The following is an 18,835-nucleotide window of genomic DNA, read 5'->3' as shown; positions in this document are numbered from 1 at the left end:
TATCACATACTTTTGACATAAGCTTGGGAGGGCGAGACTTTGAAGAAGTTTTGTTTACTTATTTTGCTTCAAAATTTAAAGAGTAGTATGGTATTGATGTGTACTCTAATATCAAGGCATGTATCAAGCTGAGGGTATCATGTGAAAACTATAGTTGCTTATAATAATAACTTATAAGCAACTATGGCTTTCCTTACACAAAGACAGGATCACTTGCATCCATTGTAAAATTCTGGAAAAAACATTGTTGTCCATTAGGCCCACAGGTCAGTCATTTACTAGCAATAAATCTGTTGATCATCGAATTGGAAATAATATGATTTGCAAAGTACTAAAATCTGTTTATAGAATGATCATGGCAAATTGCATGGCAAAAAGAGACCATCCTCAAATGTTTTTAAAATTCCTGCACTCAGTGTCATAAACTCTGAACTTCATTCAAGTCCCTAATTTCACAAACTTCCCTTGCAACATCTTCCAAGTAAAAGAATATAAAAAAGAGCTACAAATATCAACATGTTTTTATCAACTTCCCATCCATGTATTTAACACCAATCGTCCCAAAAAAAATATATTTACATCTGACAATATATCAACATGTTTTTAACAACTTCCCATCCATTCTAAAATAAAACAACTATCCAACCAACTTCTCCAAGTACATTGACTTATAGCCACAGTTGTGTCCCAGACAAGCTATTTGGCTGGGTTCCATCCACCACCCCAAGTTTCATCTGTGAACATAATATAATAGTTAAAAACTCATCCACATGTAACAAAGTCAAATAGAGAGAGTGACGAAGTGGAACAAAAACCATTACACTTTCTTGTATCTCGATCTCTGCCGTGCCAATCTGGATTCCACTAAAGTCCAACACTTCGGTAGTGTTTTGGGGCAACTAACAACAGATAAAAAAAAGGGCATATTATATATATAGTTGAGAAATCTTACAAAAAAATCTGCTCACTTCTTAAGCATTATAGTTGATTTAAAAGCAATCCTATGAATAAAAAGAACAAAACACAATATAATTTAAAAGCACTAATTAAGAGTTATGTAACCTGAACGGGAACACTCTCTTGAGTCCCAAATAAATTATTGCACGTGCCAACTGAGGCATATTGCAGTTGAGGCAAATTACAGATAGCTAGAAGGAAGAGGCACAAGCTAAATAATCATGCAGCTGACTGAAATATGCCAAGACAGATTAGAAACTTTAAGTCATTATCTACATACTAAACTCCAACTTAGCGTCCATGGAATGGTTAGTAGAAAAGACAAAATAAATGGATGAAGAGGGACTAATTTTAAATGCAAGACTATAGAATACACAATTGAGAAATGCCCTTCTTCATCCTAATCTGTCATCCCCAATCACACTTAGAAAATTAAAATTTGTAGAAAAATAATTTGTATCTTATAGAACCCTAAAAGTACTAGAATTTATTAAAAAAGAAAAAGAAAAGAGTAGAAATAAAATATTAAATCCCACAACAACATAACATGAGAAAATTTCCATTGAGTTGACAACATGTTTCAGAGCATTTAGCTGGAGATTCCTAGAATTTAAAAAGCCATCAACATTACTAACAACCAAGCCCATTTACCATCACATAAGCAAGCTAGACCATTCATTTTTTTTTAATGTGTTGCTGGCCTAAAGAGGTACAAGACTCCAAGGAACATTGGATTCAGAAGATCATATTGGCAATGCATTGATTAGTAGTTTAGCAACTCTTGTCAAAGGGAATAATGAGAGGTATCAGACAAGACATCCATCAAATAATGGGGTGGAATACCCTCTCAACATTGCCATAAGAAGCCCGACTTGAGCAAAAGGGATTTTTACAACAGACATTCTTCTGACTCTCTGCCAATGACATAAGCAATCCCTTCCTGTTCAAGAAAAATATTTGGTACAATGGTAAAGTTCTTTCTAGCATACAAGAATCAATAAGAACCAAACTCAGGAAGGGTCTAGTCTAACTCCAACCCAACAAATGGTTTGCCTTGGACATTAAGCTGTCTGAACAAAAGTATATAAATCCACAGAAAACAAAGCCACTTGAGAATTTAAGATGTTGATACTCCAGATTAATAACTGACAGGAAGACCTACTATTTAATCCTCTATACAATTTCTATTTTTTTTTAAGATCCTCTCAACCAGATTTTCAACCGTGACCATAGACAAATTTTATGACGGATTTGCCAAAACGAATATATGTTGAGCATTGAAGAAAATACTAACTAAATTGAAACCACAATGGTTATTTGTGGCACCTGTATATCTATCACTGCCGAGAAAAGCTTTTTGCAAACCAATTTTTTAAGTTGAAGGTTTTAGAGATGTATTGAAGGATTATCCACTCACGGGATGGGGGTGCTTTATTGGAGCAACCATCAACAAAATGTATGAACCAAACCAGTTTGGCAAGAATAGATTATTTCAGACGCATAGATGGCAGCATCTGATTTAAAAAAGAATGCCCTTCTGCGTGAGCACAGAGATGAAATCATAATATTCACATACATTTTTTTTACAGAGGATGGAGTACCTGGGATCGTCGACACAAAGAAGACAGTCACTGTCGTGCGCAGAGGAGACCGTCGCGGTCGCACGCAGAGGAGACCCTCGCCATCCCGTCGCGGTCGCGCACAGAGGAGACCCTCGCGGTCGCGCGCAATGGAGACCCTCGCCATCCCGTCATCCTCGCGGCAGAGGAGCCTCGCCATCTCGTCGTCATCGCGCGCAAAGGAGATTTGGGAGAGATGCCTGCGTTGAGGAAGAAATTTGGGGGAGATAATGCATTGGGATCAATAGATTTGGGAGATTTGAACGCGGGCTGCCTTTTTTTTCCCTCTGTTTTTCTATTCTCTACATTTTCTTTCATTTTATATTTTTTTTTTATTCTCTGACAAAGTTCTCCACGTAGGCCGTTGATACGCAATTGATACGCAGCATCGCTTGCACCCAGAAGAACTGTTTTATTATTGGGAAAACGATTACTGAATAATATTATAATGTATTTAGAAAAAAATTGTCACCAACTGTTGGCGATAGCCCGACAACTCTAGAAGTGGTCGCCGTCACCCTCGAGTTGGCTGTACGACCATCCCATGCTGTGGCTCCCAAGGTGGGGCCTCCAGCCAGTCCACTTGAGGTGCCGCCTACCACTCGATGGCCGAGTCACGGGAAAGTTTTTATACAATTTAGTGTGTACATTCTATATATTTTATTTTTTTGAAGAAAAAAAAAACGAGATTTCTTATTAAAATATAATATTTTTTATATAAATTTCATATTTATCTATTTTTTAAAGAGATGTACTTGGAGCCGTCGGATTAGGATCGGGACTAGCATTATAGTGTTGTACCTACAAAGCATCGTAATAATAACACCTATTATAATTTTTCGTAGAGACTAGATATGGAATGATTATTTTTTTATTTTTTAATATTACATCCGTGATTCATTTAAAGAACAAGAACCACACATGTTATCATAGTTAAAAACACTTAATAAATTATAAAAAAAATGAATTTTTATGATTAATTTATTATAATCAAAAGACTATTCACAACTAATTATAATTATAAATAATAATTTTCTTATAGTGATATTTCCTAGTGCCAAACGACGAGCCAATTTCAATCTACAAGATTGGTGTGCTAAAATTTGGTACTACGATAATGAAAGTTAAATAAACCCAATCATCAACTCCCAAGATCTCCTAGTCTTTATATCATAGATATGCAAATCTCTTCATTCGATCAACTACTTTATGTATGTAGGTTATGCCATATTAATAATTACGTCCCATCACCAAAATGAAGAAGTTGCTCTACATTAAAACACAAGTAGTTGTTTTGGCATGCATATAGGGTTATAAGAGAACTAATTATATATAACTTCAAAAAGGGTAATTTTCTTAGAGACTAGGATTATAGTGTTGTACCTACAAAGCATCGCAAGTTGTTCTACACACATTTATTAACTACCACAAATTGACCATTTTGTTTAGGCATGATAAGTAGTGTTTGTAAGAGGATTGAGTTCTGGCAGGAGAGGTATACTAAGGGATCTTAATTGTCCCATTGTGCCAATAATCGCTAAATCTCTAGGTGTGTGCATGGTCAAGGCCATTTGCAGGTTTGTATAAACTGAATGCTGATGGTGGTTCTTGTGGGAATTCGGGTGCGTCGGGTGGGGGAGCAGTCATTCGGGATGAATATGGAAAAGTTGTTGTGAGTTTTTCACATTCTTATGGACATACAACAAACACAGTTGCGGAGTGTCGGGCTTTTCTAGAGGACTTGAGATTGTGTCATCAACTTGGGTTGAGAGATATTTTAGTTAAATCTAATTCGAATGTAGTGGTGGGATGGTTTTTGTCGGAGACTTGTAATTACTGGTATTTATGGAATTTTTGAGATGAAGCTATGGGCCTCATTACTTCTCTCAATGCTTGAGTGTGTCATATTTTTAGGGAGGCTAATATGGTTGCTGATTTTCTAGTAAAAGAATGGATAAATGGTCGGGCAATAGATTTTTTAAGAGATGTTTTTGGTCCGGAGAGATTTCGTGGGCTTGTTCGTATGGATAGATAGGATATACCTTATATTCGTCGGTAACCTTTGTTTGAGGGGTTGTTTTATGTTTATTTTGGGTAAAGTTGTATTCATGGTTATTCGTCTACCTTAGTGAGGGTTGTTTAATAAATGGAGGTGCCACCCTCCTTTCTTTAAAAAATAAAAAAATAAAAGAAAAACAAACCCCTTGAAATTTGAAAATTTCTAGTAAAAATAGAATCTTTAAAAAAAGAGAGATTGGGCCAAACCATTGAGTTTGAAGATGTGCTGCAAGAAGGAATGTTATGGTTTTAATTGTATAGGGATGAGCCAAGGAGATGAAATTATTGTACCTAGCTACTCACAATTCCAAATGTAACTCTTAACATCTCCCCTTAGGCCTTTTTGGATATAGAAATACTCTCAACTTATATCATTTCATCGTTAGAACTTTTTCAAATTCTCATACAAACTATAATAAATAATTCAATTTTTCAAATCTCAAAACTATAATAATATTAAAAAAATAATATTTTAACAATATTTTATTCAACTAATCTCAAATATCCAAATCAGCGCAATCATGGCCATAGAAATCTCTTTTAGTTTTAGCTAGATCTATAAACAGTTTGTCAAATCCAAAATGTCCATCTACTAGACTACTGTGAACTAATCCTAGAAGCTTGGACTTGAAGGTTTCATCTTGGCCAACATACAACCATACTCTATAGAAGAGAGGTCGGTCTATCCTCGATGCAAAACTTAGAAATAGAGCCTTTTTTTTATTCTACATTAATAAATCGTATCCTAATGCCCATTTATTTTTTGACTATAATATATTGATTATGACGTCATCTATCCTTTAATGCCCTTTTACTTTGACACTACTACATAAATATCCAGGGGTCTGTGTCAATACAAATGCAGCTTGTGAGATTTCTAATTGCTAACATAGAAGGTCAAATTGATGCAAGGACAGAGATCATCAGTTTGTTCAACCAAAAGTTTCAAGATCAAAATTCTTGCAATCAAACTTTTTTAAGAGTGTGGTAATTGCTAACTCAAGGCTGATTTGGTTACACAAAATCAAACTATCACATATCATCTTATATAATCATTACAATTTTTTCAAACTTCTATACAAAATATAATAAATATTTCAATTTTTTCAAATTCTAAAACAAAAATAATATCAAAAAATATTATTATAATAATATTTTATTTAACTTTTAACAAAACATATCATCTCATCTCATCTCATTTGAACTGCATAACCAAACAACTCCTTAGCTTCATCGGGAACTTTTCAATAAATAAACCCAACTATTCCGACACGTGCATAAGTTTACGCCTATTGGTTGGATTTTTTTTTTTCTTTTTTCATAAGTACCTATTTGTTGGATTTGATATAAAATGGTTCTCTAAAAAGCATTGAGAGTTGGGAATGTCTTACCAATATGATGAATATAGGTCGAAAATATGTGAAATGTTTCGAGTGACTTGCCCTGGCCTCTTCATTCTTTTTAGGCTTACAGAAGAAGTATTATTAATATTTATCCATGTACTGGAAAAATCATCCTCCTATTTCCGCGTATTTTTGACGATTAGCTAGATTAATAAAACGGCAAAATAAAGGAGCGTTTAAACGTGTCAAATCAATAGCTTGAAATTGCAGGGCATGTGCAAGCTATTTGTATACAAGGTTAATTGAAATTCTAACAGCTCCTTTCTAAAACCTCTAATCTGATACTCCTGGAATTACATCAAGGTCTAATTTTAATGCTACAGGAGCTCCATCAAGGCTTAAAACTGGAACTGCATCTCGCGAGTGTATCCAAGATCAGCAAGAATGGCAGCCATAGCCTTGTTCATTGGCGGTGGCCCACACCTCAATATCTGTAAAAAAAGAAGACAGAGATTAGTCCTAGCTACTGGCATATTAACTTAACTAATAAGAGAGGCGAGACAGGTTGAAGGAGCCCTCATTCCGAATCTCACCTGAATATCAGGTGCCGGTGCAGGGCAGAGTGTTTGAATCATTTCCTTGGATACAAAACCAATACCACCATCCCATCCTTCAGGTGGCTATAGATTGTATTCAAAGTCAGTATAACAGGTTAACAAATAACAATGAAATCTACAAGAGTATTAACTTTTTATAAATATTCTATGCTTTTCATGGAAGTTGGTGGAGCAGATCAAAAGGGTACGATGCATATGGAATCAGCACCCATTGGTGACAGACCTGGGGCTTACTTGCGTGTAATAGTCTGGAAGATTAGATTTCCTTTTTTATTTCATGATTTTATCATAATTTTAAGAATTCGATATTTATGTTTTGATTCTATGTGACTTGATGTAAATACAAGAATATATAATAAATGAGAAACTCAAGCTTTGGGACTTCATAATCCTTTACAATTCCATTCTCTCTTTTACTCATCTCCTATAATATTTCATCAAGAAATATAATTATTCAACTCAATTACTAAGGATAGAAAAATGAACATTAGATAGTCGTGTCAATTCAAGTAATGAATAATACCTGATTCAGAACATAGTAGACACTGAAGCGGTTGGGAAAGTTAGTGGCAAGGTTATCCAGCTCTTCCTGTATAATTAATTGCAAGGAAATTAACTTAAATATTTAGCAACTTCTGCTATCCATTAATTGCAAAGCCACTTGTAACTTAACATTGTGTCCAATAATTCTCACATGTTGAAACTTCATAATCCACAATATTTCAAGGACACTGTCATCACATAATGTCCAATCTTTATGCCTTCTTTCAGTAGTAAGAAAACCCCTTTTTTTCTTTTTATTATTTTCATATGAAAATCTAATCAAATACTTCCACATTCTTTAAGCATCTACCCTATCCTCATTCTCCAAAAACATCATGTACAGTATGCTTCCAGAAACGATTATTCTCACCTGTCAGCATCAAAATAATTTGGAAAATGCTTCTTAGCCTCCTCAATGTTACCGCTCGAATATTTTTATTTTTTATTTTTTACTTAGTGATTAAGGAAGTGATTATTAGTGAAATTGTATATTTTTTTTATTTTTTCTTATGGTTAAGGATGTTAAAAAAATATTTACAAAAATATTATAAAAAAAACAAACTACACATTTGTGCTAGCGGTATGCCAAGCGGTAAGTGCTGGGCGGGGCCCGCTAGCACCACCCAAATAATTTTTCACCATTCATTTAATAGCGCATTGTTTTTTAAGAAAATGATTGCTTTCAAATTAAGTCATGACGAGAATGTGAAATTTAATCACTGCAAGAAACCACACGTCCCATACCTAAGCCTGTCTATAGGAAGGTTTACGAAATGTGTCAAATATCACTAGAAGGTACAGCATAGTGTGCCCTTCACAAAATGCTGGAGGCTTGGGTTAAGAAGTTTTGTTGGTCTTTAATCAATCACTGACAAAGCTGTGCATGCTAGCTATATTTTATAAGTTCCAGACCGGAAATCGGATACCCAGGCCAGATAACCGACCCATCTAGTAAAAGGCAGATCACAAGATCCAGTATCCACCCTACACCCGGGTGGATAGCAGATCCAGTTCGCATCCCATTTTTTTAAAATAGTAACAAAATATACAATACATAATTAAATTGAGATTAAAAAAAAGTGACCCTCGTGGGTCCTTCGGCAGCCCAGGTGGAGCCTCCTACAGGGTGGCCCTTGTGGATCAGCCCTTGGGGGTGGGGGGGGGGGGCGCGCTCGCAGAGGCCCACTATGAGGTGGCTGATGGTGAGATGGCCACCCCTCATGGGTGGCATTTTTTTTAATTTGATTTTTTTTAATTTCTGTTTTTATTTTTATTTGTACTTTTTTCAAATTTAAAAAAATTCAGTATTTACAAAAAAAAAAAAAAAATCTAGATAAATGCATATCCCAGGATGTAAATGCTTATCCGGATCTAGATATCCGCATCCAGATTTACACCTGAATGCTGATCCGGATTACATCCAGATTTGCCTTTGATCTGGATGAACAGTACTAATCACCTATAGGTAAAAGGTTGTATGGACTAAAATGTGGAATAAAAAGTTTTAGAGGCACATAGCAAGCATCAAACATGGAGAGGATGTCAGGGGAGTCATGTCTTGGTAACCCTAGAGAGAGAGAGAGAGAGAGTTTTACCTTCAAAAGAATGTCCTCATGTGTGACATTGGCATAAATGAGATGCACGTTAGTTTTGTCATCTGAGTCTTCTAGTATGGCTCGTGTAACCTGAAGAAACCAGAAAGAAAAATTATTATAAAACTGAAAGTATTGACAGACTAAAGAAGGGATTCAAGAAAAGCCCTCTAGTCTACACTTCAAAATACAATACCTGGAACATTGGAGTAATGCCAGTTCCACCAGCGAGCATCCCGAAAGCTCTAACTTGGTTGGGCTGATACTTGAAGCGTCCCTAGAAGCAACAATAATTACATTATTAACTATTTATTGAATTTCTATATTTTTATATCAACCGGTGATTCAACGCATTGGAACATTTTCTGACTTATAAAACTTAATAAATGAATCACTCGAAGACCATTAGCAATCCCAGAGAGAGATGGATGCAGTGTGGCATAGTGAGAAGCTGAATCTTCTGACACAAAAATCTCAATCCTTTGTATATCTCAAAGAAACAACCCCAATATCAAAGGAAAACTAAAAAAAACCCACTTAAGCGGATTATACACCTACTGAAAATAAGAAAATAACTAGTTTGGCCAAAACCAGCCTTAATAGTTTAAATAATGAAAGAAGTCAAACTCGGGAAAAATTCTAAGAAAAACAGGATTTATATAAATTATCCATGATAGCTCAACCATAGGTCGCACACGCATTGCATGGCCTGTTTGTTGCCAAGCCATCTCGCTTTAGCCAACATGTAGAAGTTGAGCAAAATTCTCCAAAGAAATAGCCACAAAACTTGCTCAAGCGGGTCGTCACGCAAGGGTAGTGCAAACTCTTGGCTTTTGTAATTTGAAATCAGTCCCACAACTTGCTCAATTCAGGACCGCAAAAAATTCCAATTTTGTGAGTTTCTCCATCTTCAAATCTCATTCTTGCCCTCAAACCTTTCCAGGAACCAATTGGCAATGTTGTATATGCCATCCTCCTCGGGTTACCCGAATTTGGGTCTCATCAAAAGAATCACAAGTTAAAGGAACAAAGGGGTTAACATCAAATCTATTGGATGTTTCAATGCGGCTTCGAAGCTTCAACCTCTATGCACTCAGATTGATCTTCTCAATAATTTCCAATGGCCAAATATTTATTGTAGGCAACTCCTTGTATTCGACCATAGAAAATTTGTCTTTAGATGTATTGACCCAAACAAACTCACCAACATAAAACTCTACCGCTCAACAGTTCTTGTCCGCACTCATCTTATACGTAGCACTTGAATCCTGTAGATGCTTTGACAGTCGTCTTATAGACCTTTTAAATATGAGTAATCAGATCCTCTATGCTTAGGCATTTACCCACTTCAAATCTTGAATAACAGCAAGATCAAGTGGGGCATGTGGATTATAGTCATAAACAATGTACAAAGGTAGCAAATTCCAGTTGATTAAATTCTGATCCCACGATCTGAGATGATAACCTACTAGACCACAAAGTAAATACACCGTGCACAATTGACAACTCTGTCTGCCCATATATTTGCAGATGATAAGCATTGCTGAATTCCAACTTGGAGTTAGATAAATGCAATAGACACCTTTAGATGTGGTTCAGAAAGTGGGTATCTCTATCAAATACAATGGATAGTGCTAACCCATGAATATGGTAAACCTACCAAAAATATGACTAAACAACATTATTGCATTTGAGGTCTTCTTGCATGCTATGAAGTAAACCATCTTTGAGAATCCATTCACTACTACAAAGATAGTTACTATCGGGTTGTGTTGAAGGTAACCCAAAGACTAATCCATGCTAACATTGGTACAAGGTTGATGAAGAAAGGGAAATACATGTAAAACCTGGCATTTGTAGTACCTCCTTTAGATAATTGGCAGACCCGCCATCACAAATATGGCAACCTCTCTATTTTTAGACTAGGCCAATAGAATAGGACGTACACAAGCTTCAGAATCTCATCCTGTTCCACATGACTTTCATTAAGAGCTACTGGATAATCTTTAGGCAAAATCACTCACAAGGCCATAATATAGGTTAGTAGACAATCTCTAAATAGATCAAATCTAAGTACCTTAGCCCCCATATTGACCATAAGGGATGCATTCCCGTTGAGCACATATGTTACCGTGTGCAAAGCATGAGGCCTGTGCTTGATAACAAAAAGAGAATTGTTATACATATGCTGCCCGCCGCAGATGCCTAAATGAGAGCTTATCCTGGTTGTCAAGATGCGTCAAAGTTTTCATGATATGAACACAGGATGAATTCATTGCAGACTAAATAGGAACTTTCCTACTTCAAAGCTTGAATCACCATAAAACTGCAGACCATAGGTATTGTAATTAAGCTTAGACCCACTCAACCATTCACTAAAATAAGCCATAGGTCTGCTACCTTGGTTAAGTATAGCACCAATCCTGACCTTACAAACGTTCATGTAGCTCAAAAGGTTGAGAGAAATCCAGTAATGTTGGTACAAGAGAAACAGTCAACTTTGCCTCAACCCACTCAAATGCTGCAGTTTCTTCCTCCGGTCAAAAATTTCCTAGCCTTCATAGTCTCTGATTGGTGCCATCTGGGAATGAATTCATGAATGAAATGTCAATAAAAGAGCATCAATCCATGAAAACCAGGCATGCCATGAACAATAGTCGGTAATGGTCACTCCATAACATCCATCACCTTACATTCAACCATAGACATACCGAAGAACAACACAGTATCTATCAACAATGAGCATTTGAATATGGCCGTAAATACTTCTCCCTCCTAAAGCCCTTTAATATGTACACAATTATTGTAGGTGCAACTCAATGCAAACATTGTAGATCATCAATCCATGAAAACCACGCATGTCATGTACAATAGTTGGTAATGGTCACTCCATAACATCCATCGCCGTAGATTCATCCATAGACATACCTAATAACAACACAGTATCTATCAACAATGAGCATTTGAATATGGCCGTAAATACTTCTTCCTCCTAAAGCCCTTCAATAAATACACAATTACTGTAGGTGCAACTCAATGCAAACATTGTAGATCAGGACATCAATTAAATAAACCACCAAGAATACACCAATGAAAGGCTGAAAAATCTGAATTACCAATTCATGACTATTTTAGGGAGGGGCAATTGACATCCAAAGGGCATCACCAACCACTCATACAGCCCTAGACAACTTTAAGGCTGTCTTCTACTTCTCCAATATGGATACAGACGTAATAGTAGCCACTTTCCAGATCCAGTTTGTTAACATAGTAAACCCATAGAGTTGGTTCAACAAATCATCCAACCAAATAATAAGAAAGACTGAGGCACTCTAGAATATGAACTTTTGCCAACAAGTTCTCCACCTAACTCTTGAGCACTTCATACTCCTTAGGACTCATACAGTAATGTGGACAGTTAACAAGCTGGACCTTGCACCTAGTCAATCTGATGTTGAATGTTCCTTAAAAACAGTAAACCCCCCGTATAAATCTCCTAGGAAGTAGGAACACATCAATAAATTCATCCAATAAATCTTTTTATGAGCTTTGCTACTATTCCCTTACTATGAACACAACTCTGGAATCCATCAGCTCAGGTACAATCTCTTTCTTTGATAAGAGATTTTTACATTCCCTAACTAATGGTTTAAATTCAACCTCGGTCAATAAGAGTGCAAATTTCACCTTATAAAAAAAAAAACTGTATGTATCATGCTTCCAATCATGTACAATTGCTCTAGGATATGACCAAGGTCTACCTAACAGAAGATGATAAACATCCAATGCTACCATATCACACCACACACTCCCCTAGTATTTTGACTCAATGAAAAAGGCTACTAATCAACACTGGCTGTCACCTTGTTTCTTTTGTGAGCAATGCCAATTTGTCAAGACTAAGATGCTTCTCCGTCTCCAACCTCAACTTCTTGGCAGCTTTCTCAATAGAACATTCTTACAACCCCTAAAGTTAATCAGAAGTCTGCAGACATCACCCCTAACGCGCTGCAAGTGAACTGGAAAATAGTATTGCGACACCAATCATCACCTTCTGACTTCCAAGGTGTAAAGCAAACCATCTTGACTACCAACAAAGTCCATCATCGCCATGGAAGAGTTCTTCCCCCCATTCCTTCTCAATTCATAATTAGGGCTCTGCTCTGCTCTACACCCACCGTAGTCTCACCAATGGTCTCCTGAAATTTTATAAAAACTCAATCCATATTGTTAACTCTTCTTCTTTTCTTTTTCTTTGCTTTTTTTTATAAGTAAGAATTTTATTAATAAGAAACTAGGCAAAGCCCAAGTACACAGTTCCTATACAAGAGGAGAGACCTAGTTAAGAAGAAGAAGAAGAAGAAGAAGAAGAAGAAAATAGAAACAAGGAACCCATGAACATTGAGATCATTAAAATCTCTAGTCATTGTCCAAAGAAATGACGTTTTAATTCACTTCTAAGCTCCTATACCAAACATTCTTTATTTTTGAAACCCTGGTCGTTTTGTTCCCTCCAAATACATTATAGGAGGCATATGGGGACCATCCTCCAAATTACTATAATTTGCTGAATACCATGAATGTTTCTCCAACTGGCTAGGAGATCAAAAACCCTCCCTGGCGTTGCCCATGCTATTGCAACCATGCTGAAAAAATCATCCCACAAGGCCCTGACAACCTCACTGTGAAGAAGAAAATTGTCCACTATTTCGTCACTTTTCCTGCACATGCAACACAAGTTAATTACAACGATCTGCTTTTTTCATAGGTTGTCCATTGTCAATATCTATCCCAATGATGCAGTCCATACAAAAGAAAGCAACCTTCTGAGGGGCCTTACTCTTCCAAATATTCTTCAAAGGGAAAGAAGTGTTCTCCTAATTAGTAATGGACCTATAGAAGGAACAGACAAAATTCTACCTTTATGGATGGAACCCACCACATCTTGTCTACCTATTGATTTATTATCCCCATTGAGTACAACAGGTTGAAGAAACCTGCAAAGAACCTGACTTCCCAATCATGGACAGCTTTAGGGCTGTAAATAAACAATGCTACCCAATAGGTAGCTTGACGGGCACTACTCACTCGAAATCAACTCAATTACAGCCATGGGCAGCTTTGATAAAATTGACATTCCACTGAAGAGAACCACCTGAATCTCCATCCGCAAATGAAGCCTCTTGTCTACCGGCAATTCTATAAACAATTGGAAAGGTGTCCTTAAGAGTTCTATCTCCACACCAAATGCCGTGCAAGAATCTAATCTTGGACCCATCTCTCACCACAAATCTTGTGTCAAGAATATATGCCCCACCCCCTTCTAATGTTTTCCACAACCCGACAACATAAACTTCTTGCAACTCCATGGAGCACCATTCTCTCCAAGGACCACCTATAACGCCGTAATGGAAGACCCAAACCATATAGCCTATACTCCAAAAGGATTAGTCAATGATACAATTGGAGCCCCATTGGAACCTTATAAAGAGTAAGAACTTCCTTCCCAAGCAATGTGGGATCCCATACATCACCTACCATTATCTTTATCAGATGGAGTATCACAATGTACCCTTCTTAAATTCCCAGCATCCTCGTCAGGCCTGTCCTTCGAAGGTGGCACAGCTCTAGTCACAAATTTTTGGTTGGAATAGACTTTGATATCATTTGTAATGCAGGCCCAAACCACATGACCTATACTCCAAAAGGACTACTCAATGATACAATTGGAGCCCCATTGAAACCTTATAAAGAGCAAGAACTTCTCATTTCCAAACAATGTGGTATCACACCACCATATTTAGAATCAATCATTGCCTATCACAAGGCCTCCCTCTCACTGTGATAGTACAACAGTCTTTTCTTTTCTCTTTTTTTTCATCAGTATACAAAAATTTTATTGATGAAATTGATAGGCATCGCCCAAGTACACGAGACATATACAAGAGCTATGCATTAGTGACTAGTGACACAAGGAAGTCATGGATATTGAGGCCATTAAAATCTATTATAATTGACCAATAAAATAAAGTACTAAAAAAGATAATTTTAAGCTCATCCATTGGCTGCTCGTGATCCTCGAAACTTCTTTCATTCCTATCCCTCCAAAGACACCACTATAGTGACCATCTTCCATATTGCTACAATTTGCGCACTGCCACATAGGCCTTTCCAACTAGCAAGGAAATCAGTAACCCTTCTCAGTATCACCCAAGCTAATCCCACTCTAGCAAAGAGTTCATTCCATAGAGTCCTAGCAACCTCACAGTGAAATAGTAAGTGATCAACAATCTAACCACTCTTCTTGTACACGCATTACCAATCCATTACAATAATTTGGCATTTCCTTAAGTTATCTATCCCAAAGAAATCATCCATACGAATAAAGCTGCTTTTAGGGGGCCTGGTTTGGATAGTGAGTTAAGATAAGATGAGATGAAAATTGAAAATTGAATAAAATATTGTTAGAATACTATTTTTTAATATTATTTTTGTTTTGTGATTTGAAAAAGTTGAATTGTTTATTGTATTTTGTTTGGAAGTTTGAGAAAGTTGTAATGATTAGATGAGACGAGATGAGTTGAAATAGTTTCACTATCCAAACTAGGTCTAGTCTTCCAAATACTTTTCAATGGAAATAGGTTTGCGTTGTACATGATGAGAGACTTGTTTTTTTATAAGTAAAAATGTAATAATATCAATAGGTGTAATCCTGTTATAATAAAAGGCTTGATAGAAAACTTGATAAACTTTTCTCTCCGATGAGTTTTACATGTGGATAGTGAGTTTAGGTGAGTTCGAGTTTAGGTTAGTTATTGTGATACCCCATAAGAGATGAAGAAGAGTAGGTGGTGTGTGGGATCCCATATTTGGGAAGGAGAAGTTTTTGCTCTTTATAAAGTTCCAATGGGGCTCCAATTGTATCATTGACTAATCTTTTTGAAGTATAGGTCATGTGGTTTGGATCTTCCATTGAGGCATTACAAATGGTATCAGAGACAGGTTATTGTGATACCCCATAAGAGATGAATAAGGGTAGGTGGTGTATGAGATCCCACATTGCTTGGAAATGAGAAGTTCTTGCTCTTTATAAGGTTCCAATGGGGCTCTAATTATATCATTGACTAGTCCTTTTGAAGTATAGGTCATGTGGTTTGAGCCTTCCATTGGAGCGTTACAGTTATTGAATCAAAAGACTTCGTTTTGATTAGGGAGGGAGGCTTCTTGATCATTACAAAGAGGAGTTTGGAAGGTTTTGAAGGAGATACGTACGGGGAAAGCAATGGTACACTGGTTTATTAGAGTATTGGAGGAATGTCTGAAAGGTGGGATGAAGGAGATGTATGCTACGGCAAGGGAAGGTGATAGAAGCTTCATAGCACAGAGGTTGCTCAAATACTCGCAGCAGATATATGGCATTGGTGGAATGGGGGGGGAGGGGGGGTTGGAAGGCGTAACTTTATCTTCATTCTAGAAGATGTGGAGGGGAGGGGCTAAAGGAGGTTGGCAGATGTGATGAAGGACCTTATCTCGGAGGAAAAATGTATGAAACATTGTAGAGGTGGGATTCTGCAGAGGTTACCAGTGATGAAGTTCAATACCCAGCATCAGTCGTATAGGGTGGCGCTGGTGCAGTCCAGGGAACAACATAGGGGTGGAGGCACTGGCAGTAGGGCAACTCATGGTAATGGCTAGAAGTCAATAATGGTTCCTAAGCCCTCGGGTACAATATGTATGCAGAGGGAAGGAGGCGAGGGCAGGTACTTTGATGGCTTGTTGAAGAGAGGCGTGCACGCTACCTTACAAAATATGCAAACACAGGTGGAGGCACTATAGGAGCAAATCAACTTATTGATACCGTGCGTTGGGGAAGATGAAGAGGTGGGCTTGGGCTTGGACCACGAGTTAGAACAAGGATGTGGGCAAGCTGAAGTTGTGAGCTTATCGGATGGTATGGGTCGAATTGAAGGGCATAAGTGCCAGGTTTGTCGGCCACAACCCACGAGGCTCGTCAAGAGCAAATCCAAAGCAGGAGCCCAGCCCATTTGGAGAATCAGAGGGGGAGGAGAGGCTGCCCTTCTACCGGCAGGAGGCTGCAGTGTACACCGACGAAGAAGATCCCGATAGTCTCATCCTAGCCAAGAAGCTGTCGACGGTGAATAACCAAGTGGAGACTACGGCGCTAGAAGAGGTTGAATATGATCCTAGGGCTGTCACACAAATGAGTGTCGATATTTAGTCCCAACAAGGATAGACAAGGCCGACGGACAAAGGTGGAGAGCCCCCCCTCTTGAGATTCAGCAGGCAACCCGTGTGCTATTTTCAGAGTCTGGAAGCGACAGGGGGGAGTCCGTGGGGCCTTCAAAGGATGCTAGTTGTTACAAGGGACTCCTGAAGGGGGGAAAGGCCTATCTGTATTGAGAAAAATCTAGAAGTGCCAATGAAGACACAGTGGGCACCCAAGGACACGATTGACATGAGGGGGGACCTGATTCTGCTACAATTCCTACTGCCAGATCAGTCCAGTGTTTCCAAATGGGTGTTGCATAAGGTAAAGGAAATCCAACATTGAGTAGGAATTGAGTGTGACGGTTTTGAGAAACAATTTATGACTTTACCAACAGCCATTGAAGTGGGCCATGGTTAGTTAAAGAAATAAGATTCTAAAAAATAGCGGAAACTAAAGAGGCTAACATGGTCACTAAATTATGAAGGTAGCTCAAGCTCCAACAGAGAAAGAGCTAAGGGGAGGGGACAAACTCCACATTTATGAAACCCAAAATAGTATCTTGGAATGTCCAAGGGCTTAAAGCGGCAAATAAGCACTTTCAGGTGAAAAACCTGCTTCATGAGTAGAAGGCAGACATTGTGTGTTTACAGGAAACTAAACTGAAATTTATCACAAGGAGGATTGTTCGGAAGTTATGGAGTTGTACATATGTGGATTGGGTCTATCTTGCTTCTGATGGGGCATCGGGAGGTGTTTTGGTGATGTGGGATAGAAGGGTGGTGGAGAAATTGGAGGAGTTTATTAGGGAGTATACAATGGCATGTTCTTTTAAGAGTGTAGATGATAATTTTGTATGGGCCTTCTCTGACATTTACAAGCCAAATATGGACAGCAGTAGAAGATTATTGTGAGAAGAACTTACTGGAATCCATAGCTGGTGGAATTTACCATGGTGCATAGGTGGTGATTTCAACGTTATACGATTCCCAAGCGAACGTTTGGGAGACAGCAGGCTGCAACCAGCAATGACAGAATTCTCAGAGTATATATTTTACTTGGGTTTGGTGGATATCTCCCTCATAGGACGTGGTCCAATAATCATCCGTGGTCTAGATTGGACAGATTCTTAGTCTCATCGGAGTGGGAAACACACTATCCGAACCTTTGCCAAAAGAGGTTGCCCCGCCTTTGTTTGGATCATTTTCCATTATTATTAGATTGTGGGGGCATTCGACGAAGGTGTCGGTATTTTAAATTCGAGAATATGTGGCTGAAAACAAAAGATTTTGTGGAAAGGGTACGATAATGCGGCAATGGTGGTCTTCATATCAGATTCATGGTACCCCAAGTTTATTTTTCGCAGGTAAATTGAAAGTTCTAAAGAATTATTTAAAGTTATGGAATGCCCAATCATTTGGTGATGTAGGTGACCGTAAAAAGTCCATGTTGGAGGAGCTTCAGAAGGTAGAGAGGACACAAGAGGGTCAGGCTCTCTCCTTAGAGAAAGTTTCTCGGAAGGCTGAATTAGTGGCAAAGCTAGATAGGGTTATGTTATTGGAGGAGATCTCTTGGTCCCAAAAATAAGAGCATTCTGGTTGAAAGAATGAGACCGAAGTACAAAGTTCTTCCATAGAGTGGCCAACTCCCATAGGAGAATGAACAACATTGAGATGTTGAAAATAGATGGCAAGAACTGTGTGGAGGCTCTAGTGATTAGGGAGCATGTTACTGAATTTTTTGAACAATTGCTTTGTGAGCAGATGGGATGGCGGCCAAAACTCGATGGACTAGCTTTTGAGTCCATTGATACACAGCAAGCCTCGTGGTTGGAGAGGCCCTTTGAGGAGACGGAGGTTCACAACGTGGTAAGGAGAAT

The 18,835-nt window shown here is 37.9% G+C and overlaps 2 protein-coding genes across 4 annotated transcripts in view; both read right to left on the bottom strand.

Moving 5' to 3' along the window:
* Positions 1-540: 540 nt before the first annotated feature.
* LOC109014023 lies at positions 541-2,847 on the bottom strand. Of its 3 annotated transcripts, XR_004798350.1 has the most exons (4): positions 2,559-2,847; positions 1,801-1,897; positions 822-1,188; positions 541-734 (listed from the first exon to the last, which is right to left on the bottom strand). XR_004798350.1 is itself a non-coding variant. In XM_018996329.2 (3 exons), exons 1-3 carry the CDS (start codon positions 2,734-2,736, stop codon positions 1,149-1,151), a joined length of 315 nt encoding a protein of 104 aa, XP_018851874.1. In that variant the 5' UTR covers positions 2,737-2,847; the 3' UTR covers positions 795-1,148. The 3 variants fall into 3 exon arrangements, 1 of the variants encoding a protein (XP_018851874.1); XR_004798351.1 differs by lacking the exon at positions 1,801-1,897 and having other exon boundaries at positions 822-899; XM_018996329.2 differs by lacking the exon at positions 541-734 and having other exon boundaries at positions 795-1,188.
* A 3,203-nt stretch (positions 2,848-6,050) lies between these two features.
* LOC109014012 (NADH--cytochrome b5 reductase 1-like) overlaps positions 6,051-18,835 on the bottom strand; it is a 29,234-nt gene continuing 16,449 nt past the window's right edge. The window contains exons 5-9 of the mRNA XM_018996312.2: positions 8,926-9,006; positions 8,733-8,822; positions 7,118-7,183; positions 6,571-6,657; positions 6,051-6,468 (exon numbers count right to left, since the gene is read on the bottom strand). Of these exons, the coding sequence (XP_018851857.1) occupies positions 6,376-6,468; positions 6,571-6,657; positions 7,118-7,183; positions 8,733-8,822; positions 8,926-9,006 (417 nt within the window). The 3' untranslated portion in view covers positions 6,051-6,375. The remainder of the gene's footprint in view (positions 6,469-6,570; positions 6,658-7,117; positions 7,184-8,732; positions 8,823-8,925; positions 9,007-18,835) is intronic.

The sequence above is a fragment of the Juglans regia genome, chromosome 14, assembly GCF_001411555.2.
Source record: "Juglans regia cultivar Chandler chromosome 14, Walnut 2.0, whole genome shotgun sequence".
NCBI classification, from domain to species: Eukaryota; Viridiplantae; Streptophyta; class Magnoliopsida; order Fagales; family Juglandaceae; genus Juglans; species Juglans regia.
The sequence above is the reverse complement of the archived record's forward strand: the minus strand, read 5'-3'. Positions and strand labels throughout refer to the sequence as shown.